At 57.3% G+C, this 9,693-nt stretch overlaps 1 protein-coding gene across 1 annotated transcript in view; it reads right to left on the minus strand.

Moving 5' to 3' along the window:
- The window catches only part of CASZ1 (castor zinc finger 1), a 150,159-nt gene that overhangs the window by 37,254 nt on the left and 103,212 nt on the right, over positions 1-9,693 (minus strand). Inside the window, exon 4 of the mRNA XM_011935798.1 lies at positions 9,527-9,565. Within this exon, the coding sequence (XP_011791188.1) occupies positions 9,527-9,542 (16 nt within the window). The 5' untranslated portion in view covers positions 9,543-9,565. The remainder of the gene's footprint in view (positions 1-9,526; positions 9,566-9,693) is intronic.

Consider the following 9,693-nt stretch of genomic DNA (forward strand, 5'->3'; position numbering starts at 1 on the left):
ACACTGGGGCCTATCATGGGGGGGGGGGGGGGGGGGCATGAGCATGCCCACCCCAGCACATGCTCCTAGCGGAATGCAGCAGCCTGGGAACAAGTTTTGGTAGCGCGAGGGGGTTTAAGTGGAGCCAGCCGCAAGTCCCCCTCCTGGACAGAGACGTAGTCCATTCAGGAGGTGCCTGGGCTCTCCAGGACCCTGAAGGTGGGACCATGTCAAGTAGCCCATCCTCCTGCCTCCACACAGGGCTGACTAACCCTCCCAGTTTGCCCAGGACTTGGGGGGGGTCATACACATGGGTCTTTGCAGTTCTGGGCAAACTGGGGTGGTTGGCCGTCCTATTTCGAGACACCACGATGCTGACCACACGGTCTGAGAGCTGGGAACTCCGCCCGGAGTCTAACTCGCATCTGCTCCTTGGGTCTCACGCTGTCGGGTGTCAGGAATCCTCTCTTTCCCGGGCGAACTGATGACACAGGGCCTCTCATGCCTGTGGAGGCCAGACCTGAGCCTTTCCCATCTGTAGGTTCTGAAAAGCTGGTTCCTGTCATTGAGAGGGACGCTGAGCACACATGGAATGTGTCCTCCCAGCTCAGCTACCCATGGGGGAGCCCAAAAGGAACCCCCAGCATGGGACCTGGCCCAAAGGTCGGGAGGCTCCTGGAATGGAGTTGTGTTGCCTGAAACCCTTGCATTTATCGGATGAGCACGACCTCCCCGCCAGGCCCCCGGTATAATCCTTTCATTAATTTACTATTACATGGGAAATTACTCCTTACCCAGGAATATAAGTTTTCATCTTATTTTAAGTTAGATTCTTAAAGCAATTACCAAGGCATCTGGCGATGACTTCACCGCTGCGGCCGGGCCCCGCAGGGGAGAAGGGCGGCCCTGAAGCTGCACAGGCCCTAGAGGGGAGTCTGGGGAGAACTGGGAGGGAAGTGGGGGGCACCCTGTCATCTCTGATATCTGTTGTTTGTGGACAAACTCCTTTCCAGTGCCACCTGCCCCGTGAACCCGCTGGTGACAGTTGCTGAAAAACCTCGGCAGCTGAGGCCTCGGGAGCATGCTCTATTTTTAATTGTTTGATCAGAATATGCACTCATCTAGGCCCATTCCCAAGACGCATTTCCCAGCCAAAGGGTTCCCCCATTTCCCACACCTTCTTCCCTCTCTCTCTCATCAGAAATCAACTTTGAAATTAATAATCAGAGACACAGACCTCGGTGAGTTTGTCAGGGAGCATGGCATCGGAGAGAAGGGGGGCTCCTCCCCAACCTGGGAGCCCTCAGAGTGGCCTCGACTGTTTTCTCTCTGAGCCACTGATCCTCGGCCCCCGGACACGAAGCTGGCCCCACATGGCCTGGCATTGCTACACCTGTCTGAGCCTCACCCTTCCTGGCAACAGGAAGACCCCAGCCTCCCTCTGTCTACTCTGCCTCTGCTTATTCAAAAACCTCAGGGGCAGGGCAGAGGGGCTGGGGACACCCAGGAAGCTCCTGGGAAGGACAGGGAGGGGACACTGGGAGGGAGGCATGTGCCCCTGGACTCAGAGGGGCTGGAAAGAGGCTGACTTTCATTTCAGCTTCCATTTACTAGAGGAAGGGAGCCCACAGGGGCAGCTGCCGGCCTGTCCCCCAGCCAGCAAGTCACACAACCCGGCTCCAGCTGGTGTCACTGGGGCCTGAGGCAGACCATGCTGCTAGGAAGAGGCTACTGGGGCCAACCTGACCCCGTGGCCCCCACCTGACCCCTTCCCAGGAAGGGCTCCCCGCCCAGCACGGGGGCCCATGGCTGCCTGGCAGTCCTCTCCTCTCCTTACATGCCCTTGGCCGCACCACTGTACTCTTCCCTCTCAAGGTCACAGGGCCGTCCACATCAGGAATATTTACTCACCGGACTGGCCCTGTTAGCAGCACTCACCACAAATATGCTTTCTGATAAAGTTGGCAGAAAAAAAATTCTAGAGCTCAAACCAATGTCAGAAATCATCCCCTGCCCCTGCCAAGGGAGCACGAGGTGGGGCCTGGAAACAGGTCCCACACCAACTGTGGGGCAGCCCTGGGGGTGCTTGTATCACACCCCCTCTCACCTTTCTCCTTCCTGTTTTACCCGGGACAGCCTGTTGCCCAAGGGACCAAGAGCTGGGGACGGGTAAGCTGAGGACTGGGTCTTGGGGGCACTCGGGCCTCTGGAGGACGAGGCGGGTAGGGTGTCACCTGGGCTGCCCCCCAGGCCGTCTCAGCTCACTGCGCCCCTCCCCGCCACCCCCTCTTGGTGCACAGGGGCTCCGCATGTTTTTATTACCTGTTTGACTCACCGCCTTATTGCTTCTCCCCTTAATGGGGCCGTAACCGTGGAAACGAGGAATAAACGGCCACCAGAAAATGAGATGATTAAACAGGTCACCCTGGCAAACAAACTCAGCTAAGGAACCTCTGGGGGTGAGGACGCTAGGCTGCCCCTCCCCCACCCATGGCCAGAAGGCCTGGACCAGGTCCTGACCACACTGTCCCACACCTAAAAGGAGGGGGGCAGATGCTGTGGGGCGCCCCCTGCCGGGCAGTGGAGAGCCAGGTCATCCTTCTGCGAGGCAGCCCCTGGCTTCCTGTGGCCTTGGGTTCCCAGGCTGAAGGGGTGACAGAGAGGGAGGCGCTGGGCTAGAGGGCGGTGAGAATCACAGCTGTGGGGAAGAGGCACTTCCCCGTGACAAAACTTCCAGGAGTCTCTCCCAGCCGGCCTCCAGGAGTCCTCCTGCTCTCCCGCTGCACTAGTGTCCCCCCACCTAAAGCTCTGCCCGGCTCCTCCAGTCCCCCCATTCTCACACAGCACAGTCCCTCCCAGGGCCCCCTTAGTTCACCGAAAGAGCCCCATAAGAAAAGGCCAGGCGGACTTTGGGAACACCTGGTCTTTGGAAACACAAAATGTGTCCGTTTCCCAGCCCCCGCCTTCTCCTCCAAAGCCAGGCAGCGCCCCAGCCTCAGCCAGGTGGCATCAAGAGAGGTCCCTCTTGGCATTAGGAAATCTCTCAGCAGGTGAGTGATGACAGCACCAGCAGGGCCCAGAAGGGCCAGAGAAGACCCCAGAGTCAGGCGTGTGGGACATTCTAAGAGCAGAGGCCCCGGCCAGGAGTGGCCCATATACCACGCCCGGGGCAGAGGCCTGAGGCCCTGGCGCCTGGCTGGCCCTCAGTATGGGTGTATCCCTGTCTTTCTGGTCTCACTCCCTGCGCTGGGTCTGTCTAGCTGGAGGGATCCCGGAAGCGGGGAAGAGAATGAGAGATGGTAGACAAGCAGTGGTGAGATCTGCTCAGGAGGAGAGACAAAGGGGAGAGGGAGAGGGCAAGGGAGGAAGTGGAGAAGGGCCCGGGTCACCCTCTGGCTGCAGCCCTCCTGTCCCCACTAGGCAGCAGACTGACCTCCCAGTTCCAGGCCATGGCCATGGTTAGGAGTTATTGTGGGTGCCATTCAACCATCCCACTCCCGTCTTTATCCTTAGCACTCCCCTGCCCCTTTCACGTCATCCCAAATCCCAGCCTCGCTCCTTCCTGTAAACCAGGCTCTAGAAAGCTCTCAAGGAGCTAAAACCCAGGTCCCAAGGGAATCGGCCAACATTTCCTGCCTTCCTCCTTCTGCCCCCACTAAGAAGCCAGGGAGGCACTTGGGGAAGAGGCACATCAATCAATCAGTTCCACCAGCACTTACAGCGGGAAGGCGTGAGCCCCGGCCCGTACCAGGCCTGGGGAGGAGATGGTGGTACACCAGCTACCAACTAATGGTCACCGTTAGGAGCAGCCGTGGCAGAGGAAAACAAGGGCTCTGCCCGATCTCCTGGGGATCAGGGCACATGAGTCAGAGTGCTGGGTCCTGGCACAGCAATGTCACAGGTGTACCCAGAGCCTCAGAGCAGCAGGCCCACACCCAGCACCTTCTCTCTTTTTCCAGGGCCAAGGGGGTGTGAGGCTGGAAAGGTTGCACGGGGCAAGAAAGGTAGTAGGGAGGGCCCGGCTCTAGGGAGCTGGGTGGCCTGGATGAAAAAGACAGAAAAACGTGGTTGCACAATGGGAAGCAAGAGTTCTGCTCTTGGAGGGGGAGGGAGGACCAGGCACAGAGAGAAGGGTCTGGCTAGGAGTCTAGAAAGCGTGGTGGCGGAGGGAGGTCCCTTAAGGCCATTCTTTCACAAAACTCCCTGGGTCCTGACCCCTGGCTCCTTGGCCTGGTGGGACAGCAGACCGCTCCTCTCCCTCCACTAGGCAGACGCTACCAACACAGGGGCCCAGGCAGTCCTCATGCTTCCTGGGTTTCAGGCCTCGCCTCCCACATGGGTCTCTCCCCCAACAGGAGGCCATACATCCTGCTGAGTCGAGGGTGTCAGGGTGCTGTTCTGTGGCCAGGCAGCCAGAGGGCTGTGCGCTAGACCGCCAGGCTGCTGCACTGCACAGGTGGTCCCGGTGAGGCTGCCCCTCCTCCTTTGCACACTGGGGCCGTCCGCCCTCCTCCCGCTCCCAGCTTCTCTCTACTCATTGTACCCTGGCCCAGCTACCCCAGAACAGCTGCTGCTTGCCGTGGGGACCCACAGGCAGTAATTACTACAGTGCAACTTCCTTCCCCCTCTGAAGATGAGGAGGAGGAGGAGGAAAAGGAGGAAGAGGTGGTAGCAGCGGCCAGGGTGGTCAGGGTTTAAAAACCAGCTCAGGGAAGGCCGTGTTAAAAGGTGAGCCTTGGGGCCTGGGGGTATGGGGGGTGGGTCGGGTGGAGAAATGGCCTGAGCCCTGGAAGAGTGTTGGGCCAGCCGTTCTAGAGGAGGCTGATGGAGGCTGAGGCTGCACCACTGACAGGGCAGGACCCAGGAAGAAGAGAGGTTGGGGCCAAGAGCCTTTCCAAGCCCCACCCAATCCCCTGCTCAGGAAGCGGGCACGGCCTTGAGCCAGGGCAGCCACTTTCACGAGGAGATGCCGCCGCATGGCTCAGCCCTCCAAAAAGGTGCCTGCATTTATTTTATTTTTCCATCATAAAAACTCAAGCTGCAGCCCAGCCAGATTCCTGGGCTGTGGGGGCTGGGAGAACACCAGTAGTACCGACAAGGCCGGTAAGAAAGGTCTGAGTAACACCCACACTCAGTGCCTTTCTTGGAGAGGAGAGTGAATGGGTTCTCCTCGCTGGTCCCTACCAGGGAAAAAAAAAAGGGCCCGGGGTGGGGTCTCTCCAGGGAGCCTTTCAGACCTGCCCCTCTGCCTCTGCCTCCTGTTGGGGAGGAAAGGCTATGCTAGGCCTTTTTACCTCAGTTTCCTCTGATGTCTTGCAACTAGAACCAGGGCTGGTTCAAAGTGCCACTTCACAGCCCAGAGCTGCCTGTCTCCAATGCTTTCTACCAAAGAAAAGGTCCAAATAATGTGCTCCTCACCTCGTCCACTTACCCCCTACTCCCGCCCGCCAGGACTGCCCCACTGAACAAAATCAAGTTGGGAGTCAGACAGTCGGAGATCTGAAAGGTCGTCTGATGCTCAAGTCCCTCCAAATGTCACTAACCAGTGCACAGCACAAACCTCTGTTCGAATGGTACCAGGAAACCCGTGACTTCTGAGACGGCCCATTCTGTCCCGGGTTCTGACAGCTCCTTTCTGCCAAGATGGCCCCAGAGCACCTACCCCCTGCAGCAGACTGGCAAAACCCGTGCCCAATCTGGCTACAGGCGCTGGCCCCAGTTCAGACTGGTTGAGTGGGTGTATCTGGCCAAGTAAAGGCTGGAGGAAGGAAATTGAGAGCAATCTGCTCTGCCCTAAACCCGGCTTGGAATCTCTTCCTCCAGAACAGCACATTGTTCCATTCTCCACAACAATCCCCGGTGCCTGGCAGGTCGAAGGTGTAACCAGAGCTAGTAAGGTTCCTAGAAGCCTCCACACTTGGCGAGGCTCTGGCCTTGACCTGGCGGCTCATGGAAGGTCTGATCTGAAGGCGGCTGACATTCAGGGTAGGGGCCTGAGCAGCACACACGGGTGCTGGGTTGGGGATGCCAAGTTCTTTGCTCTCTGGGCTCAGACACCATCTAGAAGAAGTCTGTGGCCTACCTCAAGACAGTACGCTCTCAAAGCATGGGGCTACTGAGAAATTCCACTCTGAGAATCAGGAAAATGAGCCAGCCTCGCCCAGCTTCTGATCCCACGCTTCCTGGCCTCCCCACAGCTCAGGCCTGGGTCATCTGCAATGGGGGGTCTGCTGGCAACACAAGGGGGTCCTGGCCTGGAGCCCCAGAAGGAGAAAGAAGTAGGCCAGGCTTCCTCCCACTGACCCGCCTTGACAGCAAGGCTGCAGCCACAGCGTCACATGGACAGCGCTGTCCCTCACCGGCTCCCCCTGCAGTCTGTGGCCATCCCTTTAAACTTGCCCTCTTGCCTCTTTGGCCCTTGACCTTGTAGAGCTTATCTTGGCTCCTCCGCGCCTTGGACAGCCCCACCCCTTCGTCTCAAGAAGAGAAGGGGCAACTATCACCAGATCCCCACGAGTCAAGGGCAAGAGCCCGCTCAGAGCTCCACCCATGTTTCACCGCCATTTTCACCCTGGCTTCTGGTTGTGTTCAGGGCCTGGGATTCAGCCTGGTGGGGCCTAACCCTGGGAGCTTCCCAACTGCAGGATGGATATACCTGTGTCTGAAAGCTTCCTCCCTTCTCCCCTCCCCCCTCCCAGCTCCCTCCCCCAGGGAAATCACTCTAAAAGGGCCTAATGGAACCATGTCCTCCTCTCTTCCTCTCTCCCCTCTCTCCCTCCCTCTCTCTCTTTCCTTTTTTTTTTTATTAGCATTTGTGGAATTTATTCCCAAACTCTCCTAATCTTCCGTACACAACCATTTGATTTGCATAACCCAACCCCCTCTCATAAAAACTGGCTGCTAGTTTAATTAAAAAATGTAAATTTGCTGTCATCTCGGGGCCTGGTGAATTAGGACGACATCGGCATTTTTTATTGCTAAAGACGTCCAGATTGATCCAGCCCTTGGCTGAACTATGGTGGGGGAAAGGGGGTCCGCATGGTCCCTGAGGGTCCTGAGGTCCTGTTGTCCCCTCCTGAGAAGGCTTGGCTCTCCCACCACTGACTTCCTCATGGCTGAAGGCCTTCAGGACCGAGATGTGTCTGGGGCCGTAGGGGATGTTAACCTATGATCAGAGGTTTGGTGGGTCCATGATGCCAGCAGCCCTTCGGGGCCTGCGCCCCTGGCCATGGACTGTGTCAGAGAGGCCGTTGGCTGAAGCTGCCCATGCTGCCCCCAGAGGAAGGGACCCTCACTTCACCAGCCACGAGCCCTGGCCAGAGATGAGGCCCCGGCTGTGTCCCGCGTGCACTGTGAAGTTGAGGGAGCTGTTCCCAGCTCCTGAAGATGAGCATGGAGTCAGCCCAGGGACCAGCTCAGAGGGGATCTCAGCATCCTCATCTGCTTCCCTTTTTGGTGAAGTGGGGGGAAGAGTGCTTTTCTTCTGAAGTTCTGAGATTATAAGTGAAACTTCCAAGTTCAAAGAAGAGACTGAGATGGTATCACCAGATGACTCCTCCAGGAAACAGTCAGAACTCTGCCACCCTGGGCCTCCCCTCTGGCCAGAGTCCAGGCCTGAGTCCCACTGGGAGTGCTCTACTCCAGCTACAGGAGGAACCAGCTGACCTCAGGGTCCCTTCTAGCTTCTAGGAAAAGTTTCCAGAACCTGTCCCTGGAGTCCTGGGAGAAGTCAGTCTCCCTAAGCCCCAGGAGAGACACCACCAGAGGCTCTGCCACCTGCCTCCTACCAGGGCTGGGAGGCCCTCGCTCCAGTCAGGACACCCTAGAGAAGGGCTTTGGAGTACTGTCCCCACGACAGACTTGGAGGGACTTGTTGGTGGATGGCAGGAGGATGGACACTGGCTCCAGCTGGCACTCAGGTTAGGAGGAGACCGACCAGAGGGCCTGCCTTCCAGCTCTGTAATGCCTGGGTCTCTTGTGCTGGCCCACAAGCAGAGGTTCGCCTGCCCCAGGTAGGGGGTGGTGCCTTGCCACCAGGCCCATCTCCAAGGTCTGCTTCTTGGCTGGGATGGGTGGGGCCCTATTTCCGAAGAAAGGGGGTGGGGCCTGAGAGGGAGGTAATGAGACACCATTGGAGGTGGGGGTGGGCAGGTTCTCTGTGGGAGTGGAGGGCAGGGAGGGGCAGGGTGGCAGCCATGGCTTAGACACCTTTACCATTTTGCCCAGCAGGGGGTGTCACACCCTTCCTGGGCACAGAGGTCCCGAGGCCCTCCACATCAGACCAGCCAAGATCACACCTGGTGTCACACAATCCTCAAACTCTGCAAATGACACTGCCCCCCCCAACAAACACAGGCCCTTCTTCACCGGCCACTGTGCCACCCATCCTCGGCCCCTCAGGGCTGCCTCCTGTCTCTGTGCCCACTCCCCTTTGACCTTAGAAGGTTAGATATCAGCTCATGGGTCCCAAGGGCCGATGCTGTGAACTTGGGCCTATTATAAACAACAACGCTAACAGCCACCAGTATCACCTATCCCATCAATGAACCAGGAGAGTTCAGAGATCAGTCTCAATGAACGATCAGGCTGTTTGTTTCTTTTAAAACATTTAAGAAGACAGCTGCTTTTGTAAGCCTAGCATGTAAGGGTCCTGTCAAAATTTGGTTTCAATAGCCAGGGCCCATGGGAAGCCCACAAGAGCTGAAGGCAAAAACACTGGAAAGAATTAGATTACAACCAAGAAAACACCAAAATCTCAGGATAAACTGCCCCAGGCGAGCACCAGGCCTCCTGGAACCCCCGACCTTGTCCCACAGGAGGCCCCCAAAACCTAGATGCCTATGCTGAGTAGTCCTTCTGGTCCATCACCACCCCCCAGGGTGGGGGCTAAAGAGGTGGGTGGGAGACAGTCCAGGGCCCCTCACTTTGAGCTGATAACAGCCACCTCATCCCACAGATTCTCAGGTGAAAAATACTCATTAGCCATAATAAGCAGCTTGATCATCCGACACAGCCTTGTCCCAAATAAATTAAATTCCTTTACCTTGAGACAGTCGCCCCGAAACCAGACTAACCACCTTTCCCAACAGGACGCTGCTTTCAAAAACTAAACCACCCCCCACTAAAAAAATAAAAACACACACCCCACAGCCAGACACACAAAGATCTTTGCAGAGAACAAAAAAAAAAAAAAAAAAAGCACACACACAGAAAAAAACACGAAGCCATACAAAAAACACGGAGAACAAAAACCCCACAAAAACCCCCTAAATCCTCTCTCTGGGTGCCCCCCAGCTCCTGCTCCTCTCGGTTCTTTCATAATGACAAGCATCACATTAGTCACAGCCTCTAAGCAAGTGGCAAATAACAACAACAACAGCCTCAGAAGTCGCCGATCCCGAGGCCGGGACGCCGGTAGGCAGCCGCCCCGACCCTCCCGGCCCCCGCCCGGCCCCGCCGCCACCTCATTGGGCTAAAAATAAGAACTTCCGTAAAAGAAGCGAAAGAAAAGTGAAAGAGCCGCCCCTGCGTTCCCACCGGCCGGTACCTGTTCCAAGATCCATTCTCTTCTCCTTGGTCCCAAACTCTTCGCGGAACGCCACCAGGGGAAGACCGGGAGACAAGAAACACGGGGTTAGCGTCTCGCGGGACCCCGGCCGCCCGCCCCGCGCGCCCCCCGCCCGGTACCTGTTCCAAGATCCATTCTCTTCTCCT

Source organism: Colobus angolensis, unplaced genomic scaffold, assembly GCF_000951035.1.
Source record: "Colobus angolensis palliatus isolate OR3802 unplaced genomic scaffold, Cang.pa_1.0 Scaffold149, whole genome shotgun sequence".
Taxonomy (NCBI): domain Eukaryota; kingdom Metazoa; phylum Chordata; class Mammalia; order Primates; family Cercopithecidae; genus Colobus; species Colobus angolensis.